The 27,916-nt window shown below is 33.3% G+C and overlaps 1 protein-coding gene, 1 non-coding gene and 1 pseudogene across 8 annotated transcripts in view; 2 read left to right on the top strand and 1 right to left on the bottom strand.

Moving 5' to 3' along the window:
• RALGAPA1 (Ral GTPase activating protein catalytic subunit alpha 1) overlaps positions 1-27,916 on the top strand; it is a 384,096-nt gene that overhangs the window by 172,450 nt on the left and 183,730 nt on the right. For 3 of the 7 annotated variants that reach the window (XM_037834821.1, XM_037834822.1, XM_037834824.1), the window contains exons 17-21: positions 10,107-10,247; positions 18,879-20,423; positions 22,226-22,350; positions 23,385-23,601; positions 24,925-25,101. In XM_037834821.1, coding sequence (XP_037690749.1) covers positions 10,107-10,247; positions 18,879-20,423; positions 22,226-22,350; positions 23,385-23,601; positions 24,925-25,101 — 2,205 coding nt within the window. The remainder of the gene's footprint in view (positions 1-10,106; positions 10,248-18,878; positions 20,424-22,225; positions 22,351-23,384; positions 23,602-24,924; positions 25,102-27,916) is intronic. The other 4 variants (XM_037834827.1, XM_037834826.1, XM_037834825.1 and 1 more) reach the window with 3 other exon arrangements.
• LOC119532420 lies at positions 210-1,811 on the top strand (annotated as a pseudogene).
• Positions 25,678-25,782, bottom strand: LOC119533557. Its single transcript, XR_005216683.1, has one exon. It is a non-coding gene; the product is annotated as a U6 spliceosomal RNA (small nuclear RNA).

The raw sequence follows: 27,916 nt of genomic DNA, 5'->3' as shown, positions 1-27,916 counted from the left end.
TGGAAAGGTTCTGGTGATATGGTGGTGAGAGTAGCACAATATTGTGAATGTGATTAATCTCACTGAATTGTATGCTTAGGAGTGGTTGAGATGGGAAGGTTTATGTTGTACATAGGTTTCCACAATTTAAAAGAAAAGAGAGAGACTAAAGAGATAATGATAATTAAATGCAGCACATGATCCTGGACTAGATCTAATAATGAAGGAAAAAAGATCCAAAAGGACATGAAAAAATTGGAATACAGATTGTATGCTTTATATCAATGTTAAATTTCTTTTGAACTTTAACTGTATGTAATGTGCTTACATAAGTGAATATTCTTGTTCTTAGGAAATATATATGGAAATATTAGGTGTTCAAGGAGCACGATGTATGCAACCTTCTACACGTTTAGAAAATGGATAAATGAATAGATGGACAGATGCTTGAATAGATAGAATGATAAAGAAAATGTGGCTAAAAGTTAGTCAATCTAGGTATTTGGGTAGGGAATTAGGTGGTGTATTTTTGCAACTGTCCGGTAAATTTGAAATTATTTCAAAATAAAAAGCTTTAGCGAAAATGGCGGCCTCTAGCTGGGTGTGCATGGCTGTCTTCTTGCTTTGTGCTTCTGATCTTCTGCTGCTGCCTCTGATGTGGCTGAGGGCCTGGCTGAGATGCCCCGCGAGGCTACTCCACCTCACCCCACCCCCGGAAGAAGGAAAGGATATTTGTGATTATAGTGATGCAGACATGGCAAGGCTCTTAGAACAGTGGGAGGAAGATGATGACATAGAAGAAGGAGATCTTCCAGAGTACAAAAGACCCTCAGCACCAATTGACTTCACACAGATAGATCCAGGCGAGCCTGAGAGCATATTGAAAATGACAAAGAAAGGAAAGACTCTCGTGATGTTTGTTTCTGTATTGCGAAGCCCCACTGAGAAGGAAATGGAAGAAATCACTAGCCTCTTGTGGGGCAGTCTTTTTCAATGCCAACTACGACATTCAGAGGTTAATTGTGGGATCAGACCGGGATATCTTCATGTTTTGTGATGGGAGCTATGCCTTTTTGATCAGGCAAGACAGGTGTGCTGAAGTAACTCTGGAGGGTCAGGTATACCCTGGCAAAAGAGGAGGAAGCAAAGAGGAAAATAAAATGAAACAAGAGAAGAGCAAAAAGGAGAAAGATCTGAAATCTTAGGCTTCAAAGGATGATAACCAAGCTGGGAATAAAAGAAAAGACCTATAATGGGGGAGCTATGGTGTCTGGCAAAGGAGCAGACAGGACACTGAGAGCTCTGCAAGGGCTTGTCAGGGTGGGAATAAGCATGAGAAAACCACACACTGGATGAAAGTCTAGTTTCTTCTAGAAAGGGTCTGCCACATCACCAGTTTGTGGTTAAAATAAGATTACTATTTGAAAGGCTCCAAGACAGATAACAGAGGTTTTCTCTCTCTCTCTTTTTCTTTTTGACATGTTTTGTTATGAAATATAACATATATACAGGAAAGTGATAACTTTCAAAGTATGATTTGGCAAGTGGTTGTAGAGCAAATTTCAAAAAATGTGGGTTACAGTTCCACAATTTCAGTTATTTCATTGTTGTGAAATGTAGCATGTATGCAGAGAAGTGATGGCTTTAGGGGTACGATTCGACAGTGTTGTAGAGCAGATTTCAAGGAATGTCATGTTGCAGTTCTACCATTTCAGTTATTTAGAGGTTTTCTAATTAATATTGGACACTGACAAATTAGTGTTTACTATAAAACCACCTTAAATGGGAACTTGACTGTGTTGCTTTTTCCCATGTAAATTTGGTGAGTCATTGATTCTGCTGTGGACTTTCTGTCCTGTGAACAAGGACACTGGTATCAGCTCCCTTTTCATTGCACCTGCTCTGGTTGGATAGCCCTCTATGTCAGTGTTTTTTTGTTTTGTTTTGTTTTGTTTTTTGTAAAAGCATACCAGTCTCTAATCAGACAAGCCTTTAAAATTTTTAACTTAATGGAGTAAGACATCACTCTCATTACTGTGTTATGTACAGAGCATGTCTAGATGTTAAATTAGAACATGCTGTTGGAGCACTGCAGGGAGCCCCAAAGCCTAAATATACAATCAGGAAGCATAGATCTAAAATCTATGCAGAAAATGCAGAGAATGGAAGGTAATGTAACTTGGAAATCCTTAGTATTAACTTCGAATTTCTTTGACTTGGGTTCCTCTCGTCAGTTAAAGTGAACTCTTGACATATGGTGGATTTTATGTGGTCTGCGAAGTTCAGAAGTTGGTTCTGTTTTGTTTCCTCAATTAGAAAAGAGGAATGCTGGTGTTGAGGGTTCATGGTCCAGTTAATGTGACAATTTTAAAGTGTGTAAATAGGGACTCAGCAGTCTTAAATTGTGCAGCTGAGGACTGGATAACCTCATTTATTTCTAAACATTTGTTTGATAAAGTGCCTAAATCTCTGGTATTTTATATGGTACTGATATAATATGCTACCTGTTAATGTCTGATTTTACTGTTCACATGTTGAAAGCCTACTCTGAGTAAGAGTTACGGAATTTATATACAGGTATCTTTTTTTTTTTAGGTATCATTTTTAAGAACTAAAATTATATGAAAAAAATTTCAATTGTGATTTTCAAAAAGGTAGTACATGTACATGGGTAAACAATTTCAATGGTAAAGAATAGTACACAGTGAAAAATATATGCCTACTCCACCCTTACTCCCTTGTCCCAGTGGAAGCCTCTGTTAATTATTTCTTAAGAAAAAAATACATTTCCAGCTTAAAGTGATGTATATTTGTTTTAATCTTGAAGCATCTGCTTCCTCTTATTTCAGTAACTGCTCAGATTTCCCTCCCATGAACCACGCCCTCTCTTTTCTCATTTCTGTGCTTGGTATGGATATTTGTCCTGTAGGGCAAAGCATTTGTAGTAGAGGATTTTGCTGGAGCTGCCCTAGGAAGAGGTGTTCTTTGTTTCTCCTGTAATTGGAACCCAGGAGCATGTGCTTCTGGAACAGTCTTGCCCTCTTCAGAAGATAGCTCTCTAAGAAAGGAGTAATCCCAGGCAGTGAGGAAAAGCAGGGAGAGAGAGCTTGTCTCCTAGGAGTATCAGCTGGGTCTGAAATAAGCCCTGTCTGTCCCTGGGTATTTTCAGTTTTAAGACCCAATAAATCTACTTTTTCTACTTTAAAAAAAAAAAAAAAGTTGTTTTTTTTTTGTTTTGTTTTGTTTTCTAAGTCATTTGAGGACTTCTACTACTGGCTATATAATGAACTTGATATTCTGGAGCTACCTTTTAAATTAGATATTCTTCCTTCCTTTTTGTTGCATTTCTGGGTTTGTGAAAAGTCAGGGAAATCTCTAAGATTCTCTTTGGTCACCCCACTTCCCTGGTCAAAATAGAGAAACAAAGCTTTGAACTGAAAATGGAGTGGCACGCAGTAAGCACACCAAAAACGTGGGATGACTCTGAAGTAAATGGTGATAATACTTCTGGGATCCAGATAAAGATCTGGGTAAGCTTCAGAGTTGGAGGACTGAAGTTAAAACTTCTGCATTAAGCTGGGGATCTTGACAAGGACAAAAATTGATGTCAGGTTGCTAATATTTCTTGGCAGTTGGCACAACCAAATGTAAATTACCTCTGGAGGAATGCATTCACAGTTAGGCCTCCCAAAATTCCACAGATTAAAATCAACAAAATATGATATCACAATTATTTCGTAAACAAGGAAACAAACTATGTGAGTTACCAAAAAGAAAACAGATTCAGATCCATGAGTAATTTCAGATATTGGAATTATTTTTCAGAATGTAAAATACCATGCATAAAAGAACAAAATGATAGACTCAAAAAATGATCAAAGAACTTTTAGAAATAAAAAAAATACATAATTGCTGAAAGAAAAAAACTTCAGGTAATTTATAACTGAAGAGAGGAAGAATCAGTCAGTGACCTGTAAGAGAGATTTGAAGAAATTACACAGAATGCAGCACAGTATGGCAAGAAAATAGAAAATATGATTTAGAGATTAAGAGATATATAGAATAGGATGTGATGGTCTAATATGGAATTTCAGGAGGAGAGAATGGAGGAGAGGCAATATTTGAAGGATAACAAATACTTGATGGAATGTAAGAATCTATAGTGACAGAAACAGAGTATACCAGATGGAATAAATAAGTAGAAACTCATACCTAAACACATTGCAGTGACACCACTGTAGAATAGAAGGGCAAAGAAAAGAGCTTAAAGGCTGTAGAGAGTAAAAGTAGATCACCTACTAAAGAATGACAACTAGGCCAAAAGCACCAACAATGGAAGACAAAGAACAATGGGATAGTATCTTCAAAATACCAAGAAAAGTAATATATAATTATGTATTGAGAAAAACTGTCTTTCAAGAACAAGGATAAAATAAAGACAACATTTAAAAGAATTTGGTATCAACTGATTTTTGCTAAATGAACTTCTAAAAAAATACTTCAGGAAAGAGAAACATTCCCCCACACTTAAGGTCTGAGCTACAATAAGGAATAAATGGTCAAAGAAATTGATAAATGTGTAGGTAAATCTAAATAGACATTGTCTGGATGCAGTAATAATGATCTATCATTTTTAAATTAAAGGACAGATTTAAAATGCTGGATATCCATAATATGTAAGTTAGGAAGCGTGTAAAGAGTTTAAATGATGTGAAATCCTTGTCTTGTTCGGGGTTGGGTAGGAGGTGGTTGTTTTATAACATTAACTTTAGACTTTAAAAATATGTGGGAAAAAGACAAATAACCCAACTTAAAAAGGGTGAAGGATTTGAATAGACGTTTCTTCAAAGATATATAAATGGCTGGTAAGAGCATAGATGCCCAACATTATTAGCAAAATGCAAATCAAAACCATAGAGAGAAACCACTTCACATCCACTAGGAGAGCTATCATCAAAAAACACAGACAGTAAGAAGTGTTAGTGAGGATGTGAGAGAAATTTCAGTCGTCATACATTGCTGGCAGGGTTGTAAAATGGCACAGCCACTTTGGGAAAAGTTTGGCAGTTCCTCACAGAGTTAAATATAGAGTTATCCTGTGATTCAGCAATTCCGCTGCTAGGTATATATACCCAAGAGAATTGAAGAGGAGCTGTTCTCATCCATTTTATACATTTTGTCAGATTCATCTTTAGCTTAAAGTACATTTTATTCCCCTCCCCTCAAAAAGTTAGAGACCTTCCCATGCTGAGAAATTCAAATCCATATGCCTTACCCTAATATTTAGGACCAATCCTATTTTGCTTTAACTGATTTTTCTGGTATAATTTCTTACTAATTTGCTTTTGCTTATTGTATATACAAGCCAAAAAAGAGTTACTGAATAAGCCCTGAGTTGTCCTGTCTGCTTACCTATGCCAAGTTCTTTGCTTAGAATTTACTTTATTTCTACTCATTTTCAAACCCTAACATAGATGCCATCTCCACCTATTGTTATTTATGTACTTGTTTCCCCTTTTACAGTATTTTTTTGAGGACAGAATCCATGTTTTATTCATCTGCCTATCCTGAGTCTGTAGTGATTTAAGTATTCTCTAAAAATAAAAGTTCTTGAAGTATAGAACTTGCATCTATTCTTCCTTCACTATTACTAATATTAATATTGTCATTATTATTAAAAGATGAGTTCAAAAACTTAATCTTGGACTCTGTAGTCAGTTTTCTTATGTGTATAGTTCCCTTAATAGTTACTGATTTTTGTGCTTTTTTTCCTTATTACTCAACTATCTTCTTTTTATTTGCATAAGCTATGATATAAGCATATGTGTTTAGGAGGTCTTCACTATACTGTTTTCTCTTCTTTACTTCCTCTCAATTAAAGGTTTTGAAAATCATTTTTTCTCTCCCCTGAGTACTCATGGTAGCCCCCTTTTCCTTGCTAAATGACTCATTTTTTAAGTCAGAGTTTGCATTAGACCTTCTCTGACTCTTAAACCAGACAAATACTTTTCTAACATTCCTTAATTTCCCTTTTTTATCACTCACCATATTTGTAAATTCTATTTAACTTTCTTCTTCCCTGCTAGGCTATAAAGTTCCCTCGGCAGAAATGTGGTCTTTCTTGTTCGTTATTCTATTACCAGTATTGGATGAATTTGTGTTAAAGCTGATACCGTGATTTGTAAATTGAGAGAAGAGTGGTTGTATCATGAATGGTAAAATGGAAAAGAAGCTCCACAGTTTCTATCATGGTGTTTTACTATAACCTGTTTTCCTGAGAAACAGTCCCAGCAATACTCATTAAAAATATGTTTATATTCTTTTGGAACAGAAAGCAATTTAGACATTTGAGATAATGATAGATTTATCTGTGAAATTTTTTTATTTTAAAGTTTTTATAAGTCTCCATTTCTTAATTATGTTATGACTTCTTTGGGGGGTAATATATTGATCATAATTTTGAGTTTAATTTATAGTTCTCTTTTTAGTAGCATTCCCTTTAATAACAAATCATTTTATCTCTTATTGAAACTGTCATATTTTCCCATGTCTTTGAGTTACCCAACTCAAAGTAATAGAGTAATAGAATATATAACTTTTCACTTAAATGGCTTTGTTTATACTAGTAGTCCAAACTGATGTAAGCACCTGAAGCCCTTATGGTTCATGAGGACACTAGTACAATAGTCTGTTGAAATTTGCAAAGCAGTAATTTTGCCATATGATATTCTAAGACCTAAAGGCTGCTTTTTAGAATTTTCAGGTTGAAATTCTGTTAAGAAAAATTCTAAATTATTTTCTCATCAAAAAAATAAAGGGATCTTGTCTGCAATTAAAAAATATTAAGCATAGCATAATCCTTTTATCCCCCAACTCCCTAGGATGGCCTTTAGAAAAATTTTCAGTTATTAATATATAACAAGTTTAAATTTCAGTTCAAAATACTTGCCTGGAGACATATCTAAGGTTTTGCTTATGTCAACAAATATTGAAGGAGGTTGCAATGATTTAGGGATTTATTTTAGAATATACTCATTTATTCTATTTTTTTTGAAGTTTTGATTTAGGACCTGGTATTTGGCTTTAGGAGCAAATATCATACCACTTCTTTTGTTTTCAAAATTTCCTTTTATTTTATATTTGTAATGTCAATGGGCCTAAATGTGGGGACTTTTGAAAAGGTATTTCTGCCAATGGATAGGAATATATACATAATGTCATTTTACAAATGGAGAGAAAGATGTGTAACATTTTAGAAATGAGTAAATGCCAGATTGCCTTCCTCATGTTTATTTTGTACATTTGTGTGCTTTTAGTGATCCATAACATTTGCTGTCCATGATTTTTTTTTTTCTTTACAGGGTACAACTTTTGATATAGTATGTATATTTTATGGTTCAACATAAATTTATGTTTGAGAGTATTTATTTTTCTTTTTTCTTTTTCTTTTTTATTTTGAGAGGGGTAGGGGTAGGAAGCCTTCAAAAATTGGCATCATTGTGGGTTTGAAAAATTGTTTTTAGTTTTTGATGCTATATTTTCCATACTGACCTTCTAAAATAAAGTGTATTCCAGATTTAAGAAGATTACTATTGTTTCTGGCGTAGAAATGCATGTGGCAATAGGAAAGTCAATGACTATACAGAGATTCTCCACCTCAGGCTTTCAGATTAAATTCCCAAAGATCCCAGTAGCTAATTCACTGTAAGTAATTTTCTACAGTGAAGTGTTACACAACTGTGGAGGCACTTGACAGACTTCCATGTATGCATAGAGACCCACAGTTAAGTAACAAAAGGAGGGGTGCATTTTTTGAAGAATTCATTCATGATCGTAACATACTTAACACCAAATACAGAAAAAGTAGTAAGAGAAATGCCAAGCTCTTTTTTCATATTGGCAAAAGAGAAGGAACAGAAGAATTATTATCTCCAAAGAATTATCCCTGAGGGGAAAATAGAAGAAACCTAGAATTTGATTCAGTTCAGATTTAAAAGAAATATCTTTACTTTAAAAGCTCACGTCTGATTATAGCTGTAGGTAGTATTTTACCTTTTGTTTTAATAAGCAGTACTTTAAGTTTTGCTTGTATGTTTGTATCTTTCCTTCTAACAAATTTTAATGAATGAGTATCTGGAAGCCAATATAACTTTCATTTCAAATTGGATTGTGGAATTGTTCGTATTGGTAAGAATGAGAGGAAGCTAGCAGGAAATCTCAAATGGGGCTGGATTCTGACATTTTGTATACATGTTTTAGAGTAAGTGGCCTACACAAATTCAATTTTATTTTAAAATACACTTCTCTTTGAAACATTGCATTGAAGCTATAGAGGGAAGGTAAATTCTTGCCACTATTTTAATATATTCAAAAACCCTCCACATTTTGCAGCATTTTTTGAACTTTCTTTTCTTTTCAAATGATTATGCTGGACTCATACCTAAATGTAGCTATTCATTTCAGTAAAGATTTGTTGAACTCATATGCATCAGGTACTAGGGATATAGAGATAAAAGTAGATGGTCTTGCATTTGAAGAGTTGGGAGACTGACATAAAAATATGCAGTTCCATAAAAGTAGGTCATAAGCTTTGCAAAAGCAAGATTTCTTGTCTGTTTTGTTCATGCTGAATTGCCAATAGAGTAATTAATTATATGAGAGAGTCTGAAAAGTTTCACAGATGAGATGACATTTTGAGTGTGAAGGAGTTTATCAAGAAGAAAAGGCCAAGGACATTAGCAATACGCATGAACACATGTTACTATGAAAGAACATGAAATTTTCAGGCAACATTTTAAAATTACGTTTCATAGGAGCATGGGAAGACAGTAGGAGAAGATGAAGCTTCAGTGGTAGATTGTATAAAGGCCTTGTGTGACAAGCTATGAAATTGAGGTATCAGGGAACCAGGTGTTCCCAGTAATCAGGAAAACCCAACATTTTGAATTGATGTTAGCATTCCAATTTTTTTTTTTTTTGCCATAATCACTAGTACTCTGGATATTTGCAATATTATTTCTTTTAATTTCTCTATTCATAAATAACGGTACATATAACTTAATTTAATCAAGAATCCCCATACTAGAATTTAAGTCAAATATCTCTGAGAAGTATAAACTTGAATATTAATTTATTATTTCTAATTGAATTAAAATCTGTCTTTAATTTTGTGAGCTGGTGACTCTTTTTAAGAAATTACCAGAGACCTATACAAATGCAATTTTTGAAAGATACTCCAGTTTTTAAGTTTTTAACTTTTAAAAATTAAGTTTTTGAATAATATGCTTAAAATTTGAATAAGAATAAATTGTTTTGTTTCTCAAGAACCTCAGTCTTCATGCTGATTTCAAATCCTATTTTCTATAAATGTTTCTACTTAAAAATTTTTTCTTTATTTTAGAAGTTGTGTGTTTGCAGAACAATCATGCATAAAATAACAGGATTCCCATGTATCACCATATTATTAACACCTTGCATTGGTGTCGAACATTTGTTAAAATTGATGGTAGCACATTTTTATAATTGTACTATTAAGTATAATATTATATTTTCATATAAAAATATACTTCAGTATACTGATTTGATCAAGCATTCCTCTCTTACCAGGAACAAATACTAACTGTCTGATCTTTTTTATTATGAATTATATAAAATTTTCTAAAAAGGTGTCTTAGAAACCTTATTAGGGGGAGAGTTTGAGAGTAGGAATGATTTGTTCTTGAAATTCAGCTTCATTAAGAAGAATGACTCACAGTCGCCTTGAGAAATGTCCAAAGATGATACTAAAAAGTTCTTTGAACTACAGTATTGGGTTCTTTTCAGTGTTTCCGTTCAATGAACTTTCAACAACAGTGTCTGCTGTTTTTTAATGCTATACCATTGTAACTGCTAACAATAAAAAGCATTTCCTGCTTTGCACCAGAAAATTTACATTCAAAATGTCTTGTGTGTTCTCTGATTTTTTTTCTTACAGCTTGTCAGTATTTGCAGTGCTGAAATGTTTTAATTTAAATTTTCCTTCCTTTATATCTTTGTTTTCTCTGTTGCTGCTTTTTCTGTGACACAAGCTTTCATTATAGTCACTCTTCTTTTTTCCTTCCCCACTTCTTTCTTTTCCTTTTTTAAAGCCATGAGAAGCCGATCCATTGGTGAATGTGCTCTGCCATCGGCCTATATACGCAGTGCTAAAAGTGCTCCTGTTCTGATCCATACTTCCAAACCCTTCTTGCCTGATATTGTTCTCACTCCCCTTTCTGATGAGCTTTCAGGTAGTGCCACCTCTGCTAATTTCTGCACCACCTTTTTTCACTTGTTAATCCTTCTGCTTTCAAATTTTGTTTAATCAAATAAGCTCTTCAAAGTTAATTTCTTTGGGGGAGGTGTGGGAAATTGGGAAAGTGATGAGAAATCAGTATGTGAGTTATTTGAACTCTAATGCTATCCTTGCAGTTCATTCTGGAAGTGCTAAGTGTAGTGCTGTGCCAATGTACAATATTTTTGGTTGTAAATGGCCAACTTTTTTTTGTTTCTGTTTGATTTTCCTCTATCAGGTGGTTAAAAGAAGTGGTAATGAATATTTATGTCATTATAGATATTTCACAGGAGATGAGTTGGAAGATGATAATCAGAGAATTGACTTTAAATTTCCCATTGTTTTGTTAATGCTGTAGTAAATCTTGAATATTTCATTCTCCATCATCTGTAGTAATAGAACTAAGCAAGATAAATCAATGATACAGGGAAGTACGTAATTAATACATAATTTAAAAAATTGCTTTGGCATAAATCTATGTATTATATTAGATTTTAATAGTTTGTGGAATTCTAAGAATTCACTCATTTTTAAACCAAATAAAGAAACTATCTGTGAAGCCCCAACTCCCAGGGAGCTTCAAAACCTGCTCAGCTTTGCAATTCCATCTAGGTCCTTGATCCGTACTGGAATGATCTCCTCTTTTATTAAAGTTTAATTAACACAATGAAATGCACAGATCTTGATCAGTTCAATGAATTTTGAGAATTTTACACATGCTGTTAATCATCAGTCCAAGCAAGATAGAACGGTTTCCATTACCCCAAAAAGTTCCCAAGTGACCCTTTCACTTTAGTCAGTGCTCCCCAGCACCAGCACAACGCTTTTTGATTTTTATCAAGCTAGATTAGTTTTGTCTGATTTTTTTCTATTGTGTATAAATAAAAACATACAGTGCCTTGTCTTTTAAACTGAAGTAAACTTTTGGTAAATGTAGTTACTACCCAAAATGTGCTAGGTTAAAGAAACATATGTTGTTAGGTACTTTCCTGTCCCACTTTTTAGTAGTATTTCTCTGAAATTGCCACTTTTGCTGGGGTAGCTGGGTTTTTTTTTTTGTTTTTTCCAAACAGTCTGTCTCTCTACCCTTTCAGTTCCTAGTAGATGTAGACATGCAGAGGCAAGGTGCATTTTTATTAATAATAGTGATATTTCAGGTGAAGTCCCATCCACCATCCCTAATCCCATTAAGATCAAAGATTTCTCCCAAAGAAGGGTACAAAATTGAGAGTTAATATATGTAGAAACAAAGACACTCTTCTGTTTGGTATTTTTTGGAAATATTATAAATGAGAAACCTAGTATTTGCTTTCTTCAAAATGTTTGACTGACTTGTAAGATAATAAAACATAAAACTATTGGATATGATATGTTTGTTTATAGTTCAGAATACCTTGAAAGTTAATTTGGAATATTCTTCATGATATTTTTTGATATATATTATGAAACCATAATACAATTAATTAGAAATAATTTATAATGAACATGGTAGTTGATATTGCAGTTTAATTGATTAGCAGCAATAGTAAAATAGAAAATTTGGCCTCAAATCCAAACCTGTATGCTCAAGGATTTGAAGCATAAATAAATATACTTTACACTATTAGAATTGGGCAACCTGAATATTTTAAGCTATCAACACAAAAAAGTAGTTAGATTAGAAAACATATAGATGGAATAATATAAAATTTAATAGGAGAAAATGGCACAAATTTTGTTACATAGGAGACTTAATTAGGGGATGTTATTTTGTCTCATCAGTGCTACATTTAAGCACTAAACCTTCCTATAAACATAGCTATGGTTTTAATTGCTTGCATCAGATAGCTATATTTAAATATAATTATTTAAATTAGCAAATGAAGCAATGTTTCTGTTCTTATAACTAAATTAGATACAGCTTAAAGGAAACTCCCAACTTGTAAATTTCTCTTAGATATATTTTTTGCTTCAGGCTTTTTTTGGGAATATATTTATAGTATTTAATGTAACCACTTTTTAACATGCTTAGAAAAATTAAAATTAGTTTTGGCTGCTAATTTTTAAAAGTTTGGTTTGATCAAATATTCTCTTTTTAAAAAATGTCAGGAAAATATGTTTTCTAAGAATAAAACGTGTCACAATTTCTAGTTTGCAACTTATATATTTTGGCAAATATGCATATTCAGTACTAAAATAATTTTGGAGGGCTAAAATAAGCAAAGATGAGATTATCTCCTTTAAAGTGTTCTAAAGTAGTGCTTTAGCCAGGATGAGTAAGTAGTTCCTATTTTAGAATTCTTGCTTTACAGTAAACATATAATTCAGAAAAATCTGTTTAAAGAGAACTTTCCTTTCCTAAATGGCAGTTTTGTTTGTTTTCATTTTGTCCTCTATCATAGATTTAAAGATTGAGATAACAAGACATCAGTCACCAAACAAACTTTGTATATGATTATCAAAATAATTAATGTTCATCTTAGAAAATGTAGATTATATGGAATAATATATTAAAATATTCTCCAAAACCAATAATTATTGATAACTTTTTAATGCATGTGTTAAAATGTAAAACCATAATTAGTCATTTTGATTAAAAATCATTTCCCCCAAGACAGCACTCTGAGGACTTAAAATAAGCAAGGGACTTAAAATAAGCAAGAAGCATGTCATTTTAAATTAGTGGCAAAAACTTTCCTTTCCTGAAAACTGACTTGTGAATGACGTCAGCATTTTCCAGTAGTAAACACAGTCCTGGACATGTTAATAGGTGTATAGAGAAGAATTAAAAATTCTTGGTGCAAATAAACATATTAAAGATCCATGGAAGTTTTGTAATTTAAAAAAACAAGCATTTAACCCAATATTTTTCAAACTTATTTGAGCATTGCGCACTTTCCCAGGTATACATACTGACATGCTACAGCGTTAAAGTTCCAGAGAACAAATTTGGGAGACAACAAAACCTAATAATTTTAAAAATTAGCTGCTATAAAAATTGGACAGGATTATTCTTATACCAGTTTATGCAGTAGAAATCTGAACTGTTGGGTTGGTTATTACCTCTGTGATTCTTGGAGGCAAATTGAAGGCCTGGAGGCTTCTTCATGTGTTAGTCAAAATATAGACAGAAGGAAAAGGAGCTATATGAACAGATTTTTAAAAAATAGTGTGAAATTTAAAATAGAAAATTACTGTAGTCCTAGATTCTCAACCAGCCAAACTATTTATTTGCTTATGTTTTTTTTTCCAAATTTGGGCAAATTTTATTTTAGAACGGTTCAGTATATATAGAGAATTAATAAGAAAAGTGAACTACCTAACAACAAAAAATGTTCTAGATTTTTTTTGTGTGTTTTATGTCTCTCCCTCATGTGAGCAGGCTTAAATGAACTCAAAATATATCCTTGGTGTATAACTGAGATCAGGAATTGAGGTTTCTGTAATTACTTTCTCAAAATAACGAAACTACTCGTAGACAAAGGCAATCACTCTAACATTTGGTTGGATCTAGAAATTTTCAGAGGACTGTTTACCTGACGTTCTTGAATAATTATTGGGGCAAAATGAAATTCCTTTAAAAAAAAAAAATACTAAAATGTTTAAGGCTGGACCATCAGTTTTCTGTCCTATTTTGGTCTAGCTCTTTTTTCTCTTACAACATTTTTGGTTAGATGTCCATTTTTCCTACATTGTTGTGAGTGTGATGCTATATAACATAGCTTTGTATAGGCTAAACTAGTTGAATAGCTGAATCTCTGGAGACCATGTAAACTGCAGTTTAAGGTTATTGGCACTGTTAGTGAAACTAATACTTAACACCAGACTCATCTGTAACAATTGAAAAAAATTATTTTCCCAGGCCCCTGCCCCAGATTTTGATATAATATGCTGGGGTTTTTAAGCGTCTAACATCTTTTTTAAAAGCTCTATGAGTAATTCTGATGTTTGGGCAAGCACACACTCCCTGTCCTCCCTCTCATCCATCACTAAGAATTACTGCACTAGATTGTACTTTCACAAATTCCTAGTGCAGACTACAATCTTTATTTTCCTAATAAATTTGAGTAAAGAGAAACCAGAAATGTGAATCATCATTCTTAAGCAAATTAACTTTTATAGCTAAAAATAAAACCTTAATCAGAAAGAGAATTTTCTGTCTCTCACCAAGCAAATGTGCCATTCTTTGCATAATCCAGGAATTTCTTTCTACCTCTCACTAATATGCAATAAGATATTTATCTTTCATAGCCTTTTCACCTGTAAGCTGCTGGTACTAGCATAATTCCAAGTTACATTTTTGCTAAAATAATTCATGTTTTTAAAAGAAAATGTCAAAAATTTGAAGCTAAGTCAAACATTGATACATGTTCATAAACCATTATGATTTTCTTAACAAATATATTGGTTATTTGTCTATTTCCAGAATTTAAAAGTCAGAGAAACAATTTTAGAAGAATAAAAAAGTAGAAGATAGTTTGGGGGACTAAATATTAAAATTATTTATTTTGAACTTCTGAACAACCACGTGGTTTTGGAAGTATGAGCATAGTCTATTGCTTTTAAGTCTTTTCATAAGATTTTACTTTCAACACTTTAGTTACTGTTTTGAATTATTTACATATTAAATATCTATTCTTAAAAAGATGTGGAGTTTTTACTAACCTGTGTTAGTAACAAAATTTAAAACATAAATACTCTGTAATACTTACTTTAAAGGTATATTGCCATTGTTGCCCAAATAGGCAAGAATTTATGAAATTTAAAAGGAAATTGTTACTTCCTTTAGATAATTAAGCAGAAGGAACTTGAACTTCAGGATGGCATCAGTTTCTATGCAAGCTAGTGTAAATGAGTTTATGAATTCAGGAGGTATAAAAATATTATTACTGACACTTAAAGTTTGTGACTGATAAAAAATTTTTAACTTTGGTTAGAGGGCTTTTGGCACTTGATTCTGTACTTCATTTTAGAAATTATTAAACTTTTCTATTGTAACTTAAGAGGGTTTCTTCCTGAGGAACTAGCTTGACTTTTACTAATTAACTGTCACTAATTTCTTATATAAAAGACATAATTTCCCTCTACTAGTAGTCATTCAGCCCCCACTATATGATAAGCACTATTTCAAGCAATGGGGATATTGTGATGAACAAGACAAAAATCCTCAAGAAACTTAAATTCTAGTGGAAATAAGTATTTTTCTTATATATTACAAGCTATTATTACACTTTAATTTACACTTCGTCTTCTGAACTAGCAAAGGAGACTCTTCTTTGAGACAGAATATTCATAAAAAAAGAACTATTTTTTAATCCAGAAATAATTTCTAACACTAATGCTAAACATTTTTAAGGTACTCCAGAGATAAAAGTTGACATTTCTAGAACTTTGTATGATTTATAGGAGTCATTTTCTCAGTGTTCAAAACTTTTCTTTTTAATTTGTTAAAAACTTTTTTTTGCTTTGCTCATTAAGTGGTTTACTAATACTTTAGATTAAAATACTTTAACCTAAAGGTTGCTGTTTTCCAAGGTTACTATAAGCAGCATAATTAAGTTGTTTTGAAGGTCATTTTTATTTAAAACTGATAACACCATTATTTTTAGCAACTGAATACAACATTCATCAGCTGTTTTCCTCTGTATAATTTATTAATATTTGTATTTGGCTCAGTTTTGATTTTTTAAGATACTTATCTTTATAGAGGTAAATCACTTAGTTACTTCTTACTTTCTTAAAAATAGTTAATTTTTACCTAAAACGTTTTCATTTAAAAAATTAGATTATTTCACAAATATAAATCATAACATGTTATTCAAGAGATTGAGAGGCATGGATATTCTCTGTCTCACTTCACATCCAAGCTCTCCACTTTTCCAGCTGTATAATTGTTACTTAAACAGTTTCTTCATCTGTGAAATGGGGGTAATAATACCCACCTCACAGGGTTTCTGTGAAGATTAAATGACTTAATATATGTAAGGTGCTTGGAATAGTGCCTGGCATATTTGAGCTATTATTCATTCTTTTTCTCCTTAACAAAGTTGCTTAATTAAATTAAAGTCTTGTTAGAGTAATTATGCCTAATTCAAGTGCTGACTTGATTTCTTGTCAGCAATTATTTTTTCTTTGATTGTATAGAATCAGTATTATCATGTGCTTCCCTGAGAACTATGTTTAAAGTTTTAAAATTTTTAAAAATATTTACATTCTCCAACAGTACATTATTGTTAGATAAATATTCACTTACTTTTTTTTAAAAGCTCTTGTTCTCTTAAACATGCATGAAAGTGTTAGTCTTATTTAGTGACAGAATTTTAGAAGGAAGAAACACTTAGGCTGACATGATGGTAAAGTTTCCAAATATGCAGGTGAGGACTGGGTTTGGGGGAGAAATTCCTAAAAACAGAACTTCACAGTAATGTTTATTGGCATCTTTAGAATGAAAATATTATAAAATAGCCAAAGGAAACTGACAATTAAAGCTAATATTCTACATTTATTTTCTGAAGTTCAGGTATTTACTAGCCTCAGAACATTTGATTTTAGTAAGGTTTTGAGATCTCAGTTTTGAACTTAGAGCTGATAAGATGAGATTCCAACTATAAAATTCTTAAGAATTTTTATGGAGGTGTTACATAGTCTCTATCCTCTGTTGAATCCTGATAGGATACTTTGTAAAAGAAACTTTCAGTGCATGTTAAATATAATGTGTGTTCTCGAGGCAGAGGTTCTTACGATCTATCATAGGAGATAAAACAAACCAAAGTATTTACATTTGTCAGTATGCACAGATTTGCATTAGTTATGTGCTATAATAACAAACACTTAATCAGTATAAAGACATAAGTGTATACATAAATTGTAAGGAAATATTTCTCTTTTCATTTAAAGACTTTCTGAGTGTATGAGGAAGAAAGGCAGTATCATGTTTAAAATCATATTTCTCTCAGCTTAACCACAAAATGTTTTTAAAAATATATGTATATTTCTTAACTTGAAGGGATTCTGTATATTTGACCTTTTTGGGAGTCTACATGTATATCTTCAGGAATATATTTTCAGCATTATACAAACCTCTTTTAATGTAAATTTGATACAATGCAGTACTTCTTGGAACTCACACAAGGAGGGGGTAGTAATGAAGTAGCACAAGGACCAGCCTCTTTTCATCAATAGCATGGATGAATTACTATCCCCATTTTATAAATGAAGAAACTGACGTTGAAGTCTAGGGTAAGAAAACCTAAGTTCTACACCCATCAGTAAATTACTTTGTGATCTTGGACAAGTCAGTGCTTTACTCTGAATCTGAATTTTCTCATTTTAGTTATTCAATTATAGTTCTATTACTTGTAACATTTGGGTTACATGCTTTTTAAGTAGCAACATCTAACTTTTTGTTCTTTTTTTTTTTTCATTATATTTTGCTGGCTTCTGAAAAATTTCCTTAGTTATTTCTAGGTAACTTGAAATGACCATGATGGATTCATTGGCCTTGTATTTTACTTCTACAGTTCCTCTTTGAGAATTTGTGTATATCTGAAGTTAAATATTACTAAATCTTGTGATTTTCAGTTTCATAAATATTTTTGAGGATTTATCATATACATAGCAATTAAGGCAGCAAAAACAGTGCAATGATATGGAACACTAAGTCAGTTTTTCAAACTTTATGATTATAAATTTGAGAAAGTGACTTAACCTTTTTAGGCCTCAATTTTCTTATCTGTAATAGAATTGAATTGGGTGTCTCTATTGTCCATTTTGACCCCAAAATCTTTGATTCTTAAAAAGATATATAAAAAGCCATAGTTACAGTTTTTAGGATTTGATATTTGTGTATTGGAAAGGACTGATGGTAGGCAGGTAAGGTTTCTTCTAGTAGATAAATTGTGTTTGTGTCAAAAGTGAAAAAAGTAAAATTTTATTTTTTGTAATGTATTAATTTTATTTCATGGGGATGAATAAATTTTAATACTATAATAAAATGTACTGGAACACCTCAGAACAGATAAATAGTTTCCTGACAAAGAGAACTTTAGCAAGAGAGAAAGTTTTCCATTTCTACTGTGTGGTTAAATAGATAGGCAGGCTTTGAAAAAAAGAACCTGCCATGCTCTTGCCTGCTTAGGAAGGAAGGCAGAAGACTTTTTGAGACCCTAGAAAATAGGAAAGCTATAGGAGTCTATAATGGGATATTTTGAATTGGCTTTATGTGTTAATGTCCAAACTTCTTCTGTTTGGAACTTAAATTTTTAAATAGGAAAAATTAAACAGCAAATTTGAATTGCTTGGTTTATTGGCACAGTTCTATCTTTAACTGCACTTCCAAATGTTTCATCACCTCACTGTTTCAGTGCATGTTAACTTTTTAAAATGTATCCTGGTAGCTTTCTAACTCATAGACACTCATCCTATATTGGCTTTTGCCCCCAATTTTTTTTTAAACAGATTTGTTTTTAATGGTTTTTCTTTCATTGAGCTTGCAAAAAAAAAAAATCTAAGAATTTTTTATTTTGAAGTATATGTTTAGGATATGGTTGATATTAATGCTGTTTATATTCATGTAGTTCCTACTCTACATAATTTTTCTCTTTTGCAGATATTGATGATGCTCAGATACTTCCCCGCCCAACTAGAGTCAGACATTTTTCACAAAGTGAAGACACTGGAAATGAAGTTTTTGGTGCTTTGAATGAAGAACAACCATTGCCTCGAAGTAGCAGTACTTCTGACATCTTGGAACCATTCTCTGTTGAACGAGCCAAAGGTGCAGTTCCTGTCATTGACAGTTCATCCCGTCATGCGCCAAGCTTGCAGAGTTCCACAGAGGCTTCTTCAATAACTAGATCCACTGAAAGCCACATCACTGATACTCATAGTAGAGAGTCTTCTCTGGAAGTTGGTGATAGCATATATGATCATCTTTGTCATTTAATAGGTCCAGTAGAACTTGCAGATTCAGCTTTTGAACAAATCCAGTACATTGACCTTGAAGGAGATGACAATCTTCTTTCCTCTCTGAAAGAATACTTTAAGGAAAATCAGGAAATTCATAGTAAAAATGAGATAGGTAAAGATGGAGTATCTCAGGAAGTGATTATTGCAGTAAATAGGGATGAAGAATCATCCTTAGATAAATTAGAATACATAGACCAGGAAATTAAATCAGAAAATATCACCCCTTTTGTTGGAACTCCTGAAAACAGACAGTTCCAAAAAGAACCAAACTCAGCTGTCTTCATGAGTAATACTGCACCTAACCAGTTAGACAGTTTTATAAAAGCACAAACTTCTGAAAAATTTGAGCAACTGAGCAGTGATAAACAGTTGGAGGCACCTACTTCAGATAGTCCTTGTGATAAAGAAAAGAGAAAATACCTATATAGACAAACAGCCACAGAATTAGATGCCTGTGTAGATGTAACACTAATTGAAAAGCTTAAGGGTGTGCAAATTAATGAAAAAATTACCCTCCCACATGTTATGCATGCCAAGAAAGCTACACTAAAAGCACCTGTTAACCACAGAATGCCTCGTGTTACAAACACTAGCAAGCCTTCTCCAACTAAAAGGAGCTTGTCTGAAACAGTAACTCATAGAGCCAAAATCATGAAAATTGCAACTAAAAAACGAAATAGTGTTCATGTTACTTTTAGACCATCTACAGAGTCAGTTCAGTTTTATAATCCTCTGGAAAACAAAGAGGCTCCATGGAAGACGAGACTACGGAAACTCAGTGGCTTTAGTAGTGGTAGCAATAGCAACACAAGCAACACCCATACCAGCAACCCAAGTAGTGTTACAGAGCTAGTCAGACCTGGTGTGTACAGGCCTCTAGATACAATGAGTACAGCATCAGTGAGTAGCAAAACAATTAAGGAATCTACAGAGATTTCCACCATCACATTACAAAAAGAAGGAATTGCAAATAATCAGTTAGGTGGCCGTAGTACTCTTAGGTCATCCAGTCATGAGGCAGGACTGCAGCAGGGCTCCCTGGGTGGCGTTTATAAAACTGTTGTACATGCTCTTTCGAAGCCGAAGGCAAATGTTTCCCCACAGAGGCAGAACAGAATGCCACCAGAGGCTCCACTGAGGGATCTGTACAGTCATGTAATGGGCTATTTTGGAAGGAAAGCTGCAGGTGAGCACTAATAGTGTGCAGAGCGCAAAAGGAGAAAGACGGCATCAGTTTGGCTTAATGCAACTGAAGCAAGCTATCAGCAATCAAAAAGCTTTGGGATGGTCACTGCTTTCTCTCTGTTTGGTTATGCATGCGCCTTTTCCCAGCTGTATTTTTCCCAGCATAAAATTTTTATTTAAATTACTAATTTCCCTTGTAAGGCATTTAGTTAAACCTCTTTGCTGCTGAACAAGACAGGAAGGAAAAAGGAAATAGGAAATTTTTAATGACATTTTGAAGGCTACCTAAATCAAGTGTTTTTCTCTCTGAGTTTGTCTATGACATGAGCCTTTTAATTAAGTTTACTAAGGAGTTGGAAATCTTTCTTCTCTGCCTCACTATAGTTTATATTTAAAAGGAAACTCGCTATATCTGAATTCATTTTTTTTTTTACTGCTGATGTATTTAGTTTTTTCTGGTAGCAAATTTCTTTGACATTATATAATATAATAGAAATCAAGATCCTACTACCAGCACCAGCATTTTTAGTTAACAGTCTAACATTGAAGAGGAAATTATTTCTTAAATCACAAAGTAGATGTAGTTACTTTTCATTTAAGCCATTTCCAAATATGCTGTAGGCTTTTCACTTTTGCATTCATTTGTATAGAGTGCAAGTTACATTCTTGAAACACTTATTTGTTTTTTTCTGAGATTTTAGATGTACATAAAGGTTTCATCATATCCAATCATGATTTAAATATGGAACCTCTATGGACAGATTACAGAAAGCAAGATTATGGTAACAGTTTTGTCTTGATTCAGAGTTAAAATAAAGTAACTTTACTGATATAGAAAATTAACTTTCAGCAGTAAGGTAGGTTTTGATTTAATTTGTTTTAACCTGATTTTGTTAGCATGATTAACAGAACGCTATTTAATGCATCTTGCATTGAGCCATTAATGCCACTTGAGGGCAGTATTTGACAGCTTGGCAAAGCCTGGCCAGTAATATAAAGATAATGGTATTTCACAATGAGCTTCTGATCAGTGTATTTTTTTTTAAAATATGTAATGCTTTGTAGTTCATTAGGAATATAAACAGTGTTCCTTGCAGAGAAATCAACTTTTCAACAGCATAACAGTGAAATAAATAATCTTATTTTCTATAAGTTAGCTTCCCAAGTGTTAAATCTTTCTTGTTAATATAAATCATAATGTATGCCATAGTCAGAAAAAAAGTGAAATAATTATTATGGTTTTCTTTTTTTAAAGAAAAACCTTTATAAAAATAGACCACTATTTTCTTAAGGCACTAATTTATACAATTAAATTTAATAGTGGAAAGAAACATTATGTCAAAACATAGAATTTTTTATATATAAATACCCAAACTGAAGTGCATTTGTGCCCCATTGAGATTTTCATAGATTCAAAGGAAATATTTGTTGCAAATATTCTTTGAGACAAAAAGGAATTATAAATTATTAAGGCTCTAAATAGAAGCATAGAGGGAGGAAGAAGGTAAATATACCAGTTTCTTTATAGGCAATATTAACCTAACTTCAGCTAGTGCTTATCTATAAGCTTTCTTGCTGTTTAAGGTTATACTGAAGATTGACTAACATTTGCTTAGTTAAATGAAGTAAATACCAATTTACTAATTCTTAAAATTAAATCTAAGAGGAGGGAAATTTTCATAAATGCATGTTTGGCAGATAATCGATATGGCATAGTACTTTGTTGTTTTTTCTGTTTGTTTCAAATTTAGAAAATGCAGTTAAGTCTGTCCTCACTATATGGAGTTATTTATTTATTTTTAGTCAATAAAGAGGACACAAGCCCCAAACTGCCCCCTCTTAATAGTGATATTGGCAGCAGCAGTGCTAATGTTCCTGATCTGATGGATGAGTTTATAGCAGAACGACTTCGAAGTGGTAATGCCTCAGTAAGTTTTATCTTATTTATTTGGTTTTAAGGAGGGAGGTAGAAAATTAGAAGGTATTTACTTATGTATCTATATTTATGAGGAAATTTATATTCAAAATAGCCCTCTCCAAAAATGTAACCCTTTTTCTTAATTGATTGCCAAAGTTATATTTTATAATATTTTTCATCTAAAGACATAAAGCAGGAGGATTTTAGTTTTGACCAAGATGAAAGGTTAGAATTATTTCTGTTTGTTCAACTCCAAAGGTTTAAGCCACTGCTTTCCTCATCTCCACGTTTATTTTTGTCTCTGCCCACAGGTTGCCTTAGTGCCAGCTACCAAGCCCATGGCAAGAAAGATAGCAATGGAGGTCTTCTGGCCCAGCTTCCATAGTTTTGATAGCACAAATATTGCTTAATTATTCCAGATAACTTTAGAATAGATTTTAAAGTTATCTTTATCCTGAAAATTGGGATTGTGGCAAAATGAAAATAAAGCTACATTATCCCTAATAATGCTTAATTGTTAAAGAAAAATGATAAGTATATGTAGAAATGATTTTTTTTTAATGGTCAGAGTCCATTTGGCTTTCAGCTTGTCTTTAGTGAAAGTCTGTAGCTGCATTACATACCCACCCCTCTTTTTAGGTTATTTAATTTTTTTCTTAAGTGGATAAAACTTATAGAATGCTCCCTTTGCTCTTCTTTCTTTGCTGCTTCCTACTATCTCTTTTTCCAATCAGATACACTGCTCTTTCTAACTTACGTTCACTCCATGGGTCCCATTGGGGTTAAGAGTCCCAGGCCCACCACTCTCTGATATTTGGGTCTTTGTTTTAAGCAGACCAACGACAGTTGAGGCTCCAGCTCCAACAGTTGTGCAGATCCTTTAATGAATGTGGTTTCCTCCTTCCTATTCAGGCATTAAATTTCAATGTATAATATTATGATTATGATTATCTCAGAAATATTTTCTGATTGTTAATAAAAATTGTTTTTTGTTTTTTTTTGTGTTTTTTTTTTTAATGGTACAATGTTTCTTTGAATTTTTAGACTGTGACAAGAAGAGGAAGTAGTCCAGGAAGCCTTGAAATTCCCAAAGACCTCCCTGATATTCTAAACAAGCAGAACCAAATGCGCCCTATTGATGACCCAGGTGTGCCTTCAGAATGGACTTCTCCTGCCAGTGCAGGGAGCAGTGATCTTATCAGCTCGGATAGTCATTCAGATTCTTTCAGCGCCTTCCAGTATGATGGCCGAAAATTTGACAGCAAGTATCTTTTTCTATTTGAGCTCTATGTAACTTTGTCAATTTTCTGTTTTAGACTGACTTATTGATCATATGGGCATCACCTTCCTCTCCATTGTTACTTAGGTCAGGGGTTCCCACACATTGCACTTTCATTTTTTAGTGAAATTCCAAAATAAGTTTTAGGGAATCACGTCAGATTGAGACTGCTTTATTTTACCAAACTAAGAGCATTTAAAAAATAACAAAAAAAAAAAAAAAAAAAAAAAAAAAATGGTGTCTTTTCATAAAACAAGTGACATTTTAAGACCGAAAGTGTAGGAAATGGGAAAAAGTTTAGGATGGACTTGACACCAATGGACACTCATGGTTTTGAGTTGGCAGTATTTCATGTACTCATGTTTGAGAGCCACTGACCCCGTTAGTATATTTCCACAGAGCTAGAACTAAACATTCTTCAGTTAAAGAAACTCAGTATATAAGAATCTGCATACGTAATAGAAACTATTTACAGACGACTTGAGAGTTTTGTAATTTTTCATTGCCAGATACAGATTTACAAACATTCAGAATATCATGAATTACATCAAATGTATATTTTCCTTAAAAATGCTCCTTTATATGATGTTGCTGCAAATTATACCCAGAATAGAATTACTGGGTAAATGCTAGGGTACTCAGAGCCTTTCTTGAATAATTGCTCCATATTAAAGTGATGTTAGTGATACGTGCCACTGTATTACTACCACATAGCTATTCTGCTATAATTCTGTAATACACTTGGCAGTCAGTGAAGAGCACCTAAATGAAAAGAAGAAAGTCAGAATCTTAGGAACCAAGTTTGTGAAGGCATTGAAAATTCCTGCTTCCTGCCTCATGGATTGTACAGTCCTCTGATCTCACTCAAACTGAGAATACAGTTTAAGAGAAAAATAATTTTTTTACCATGTTATATGCCATTTTTATTATATATATCTCTACTAAAGATTATAAAGTACTTGAAAACCAGTAAGTGTATTCCCAGCTATCAAACCAGTAAGTGTATTCCCAGCTATCAGAAAACCTGAATGAGAATAGTGATGATGTATCATATGTGTCTTTGATAATTACTGTTAATAATATGCTATGAGAAATTGTTAAATATGTTAACATTTTAAAAATATTCCTAATTATGATCTTCAAAGTATTAACATTATTTACACTTACCTGAGTCATATTCAAATAGAACAGATTTAGGAGGAATGTTAATATTTGATCATTTTGCTGAAGTAGCTGTGTGTCTTTTTTATTGATGTTTGTTTTGTAAATGGGACTCATATATACTAACATTTCTTCTTCTTATAGATTTTGGCTTTGGAGCTGATGCTGGGATTGCATCCTCTGCTGATGTGGATTCCGTTTCTGGCCATCATCAGAGCGCTGAAGAGCAGGAAGTGGCTAGTCTAACCACACTTCACATAGACTCTGAAACAAGCAGTCTTAATCAACAAGCTTTCTCTGCTGAAGTCGCAACGGTTACTGGTAAGGTTTCTTGAGGGAATGTATTTCTTAAATGCATTTTTAAGCCTCCAAAAGAATTCATTTAGAATTTTTGAGAGATTTTAAGTATTCCTTATTACTATTTAAGTATTGTTTCACTCATCTTTGTTTAACAATAGAGGGGAAAAAAGCATTAAATGAGAGTTCTTGACCTGAAGTCCATGTGCTTCAAGGGGTTCTGAGAACTCCTAATATTGTATGCACAATTTTTTTTTCCACTCAAATAGACACTGTTTACTTTGTTAAGGTCAAGCAGGATGATCTATTGATAGGTAATTGTTAAGTGTCAAGCATGAAATCTGTACACATTTTCCATAGTGGACTGTAGGATAAAGCCACAGGCAAAACCCCTAACCGAAATTTCGCTATGCGGAGCATTCCACATCTGAGCTGCGAAGGAAGGGGAGGAATGGGCCACCATCTAAGAAGGCCAAGGGCAAAACATTAGTCCCAGATTGTTTTCATGTCCATAATATAACTATATACAAAGTTATGCACTTCAGCTCACTAACATCTTTGGGTCCCTGCCAAGTAGACATTTAAGACACAAACGAGAAAAAAAATATGGAATGCTCCATAAATTTGCATGTCATCCTTGCATGGGGGCCATGCTAATCTTTGTATCATTCCAATTTTTAGTATATGTGCTGCCAATGTGAGTGCCATATGCACAGTTTTGTGCGTTTAAGCACTAGAGCATTTTCTACAGTAATTTTAAAATACTTTGTGTAACAAAAAAAGTTATGGTACTATGCTAAAATATCTTTTTCATTGTAGTGTAGAGTCAACCTAGATTTTTGTAGATTTCTTTAGCAAAGTTTTTATTATAGAAAACATATAATGCACACTGCCCAAGAAGGCTCTATGTCTCGATATACTAATATTCTGCATTTATACAGTAAATTATGCTTTTCAAAAACTTTTTTACATGTGGTCAACCCCCACTACCATCAATAATACCACCATAAGATGACAGATGAGGTCCAGGAAATTCAGTCATATAAAATGCAGGATTACATTATTGCAAGGTAAATGCAGTGACCAAAGTGAGCCTGAGCAACTAGTGGCCCCTTGTTCTGGGGTTCTACTACATGATCCAAATACACTCTGGTTCCAACTGCAATTTGGTATCACTTGTATGTGGTTATCCATTCTAGCTTAAATATCAGTGGGTGAGTTTTGCATCCTGTGGTTGAATAGAATTTGCAAGACTGGGGCAGCAAACTTCTGCATTGCTCAATTAGTTTAGGCACATTTTCTCAGCCTAGCCAGATGGATGAAATTGAGCCATGGGAGTACTAAATAGGCAGGAATTCATCTCCATTTTTAAATCCTGCCTCCTCTTCTCCCAGAGGATAAGTAAGAATTTCAGCATGCCCCATTGCAGAATGGGGAATGAGTAGAGGAGAGGATCCAATTGCATTAGATTATCATTTCCATTATCACAGGATTTAAACCACTCAAAGAGAAATACCAGAGAACATCGTTTTATAATAATCATATTTTACAGTTTTCCTTAAAAATAAATAAATATGAAAAGATATGCAGCATTACTAGTAATCAGGAAAATGCAACTATAAAGCATGAAACACCACTATGCACATACTAAAATGTAACTGGAGTTAAAAATACTGACAATACCAACTGTTGAAGAAGGGTGCAGGGCAACTGGAAATCTCACCCGATGCTAGTAGGAATGTATAGTCACTCTGGAAAATTTATTCAGTATCTTATAAAGTTAAACATACATTTACCATGTGACCATTTCTACGTTTTTACCTAAGACAGTTGTATGCAAAAGTTTGTAGCAGCATTATTCATAGTAGCTAATAATTGAAAGCAACCCAAATGTCCATCAACTGAGGAATGCATAAACAAATTGTGTATTCATAGTATAATATTCAGCAATGAAAATAATTTATTTGCATTAATATATGCAAAAACATAGCTGACTCTCAAAAACTTTGCTGAGAGGAATACAATATAAAAGATGGTATGCTATGTATTATTCCATGTGTATGAAATTCTAGAAAAGGAAAAACTGTAGTGACAAAGCAGATTAAAGTTACTTGGGGTCAGGAATCAAGAGAGGAGATCAAGTGCCAGTGGGCACAAGGATACTTTTTAGGGATATGTGGCTTCCAAATATTTTTTCCCAGTCTGCAGTGTGTCTTTTCACTTTCATGTTAAAGTCCCATGATGTTCTAAAGTTTTAAATTTTGATGAGGTCCAATTTATTTTTTTCTTCTTTTGGTTGCTCGTGCTTTGGTTGTTGTATTAGTTAGGGTAGGGTCCTCTAGGGAAACAGAATCAACAAGAGATATCTATAAATATAAGACTTTATGAAAGTGTCTCACGTAACTGTGGGTATGCACGAGTCCAAATTCCGTAGGGCAGGCAGCAAACTAGCAACCCCAATGAAGATGTTCAGTGAACTCCTCAGGCAGTGAACTAACTGGCTACTTCAGTGAACGTGTTTAATGTACTCCTCAGGAAATGAACTGGCAACTTCAATGAACTCCTCAGGAAATGCTTCGCTGGTTAGCCGAAGAGGAAGTGAATGTCCTCTCTGTCTCGCTTAAAAGTCTTCGACTGATTGGATTAAATCCAGTTGGTTGCATTCTCTCATTGTGGAAGACATGCCCTTCATGGATGTAATCAGTCACAGCTGCAGCCAATTGACTGATGATTTAATAAATCAGCCTTCTGGTTTATTAGCCAGCCACAAATGTCTTTGTAGTAACAATTGGGCCAGTGCTTGCTTGACCAGACACCTGGGTACCATCACCTGGCCAAG

Source organism: Choloepus didactylus, chromosome 4 (assembly GCF_015220235.1).
Source record: "Choloepus didactylus isolate mChoDid1 chromosome 4, mChoDid1.pri, whole genome shotgun sequence".
Classification (NCBI taxonomy): domain Eukaryota; kingdom Metazoa; phylum Chordata; class Mammalia; order Pilosa; family Megalonychidae; genus Choloepus; species Choloepus didactylus.
The sequence above is the reverse complement of the archived record's forward strand: the minus strand, read 5'-3'. Positions and strand labels throughout refer to the sequence as shown.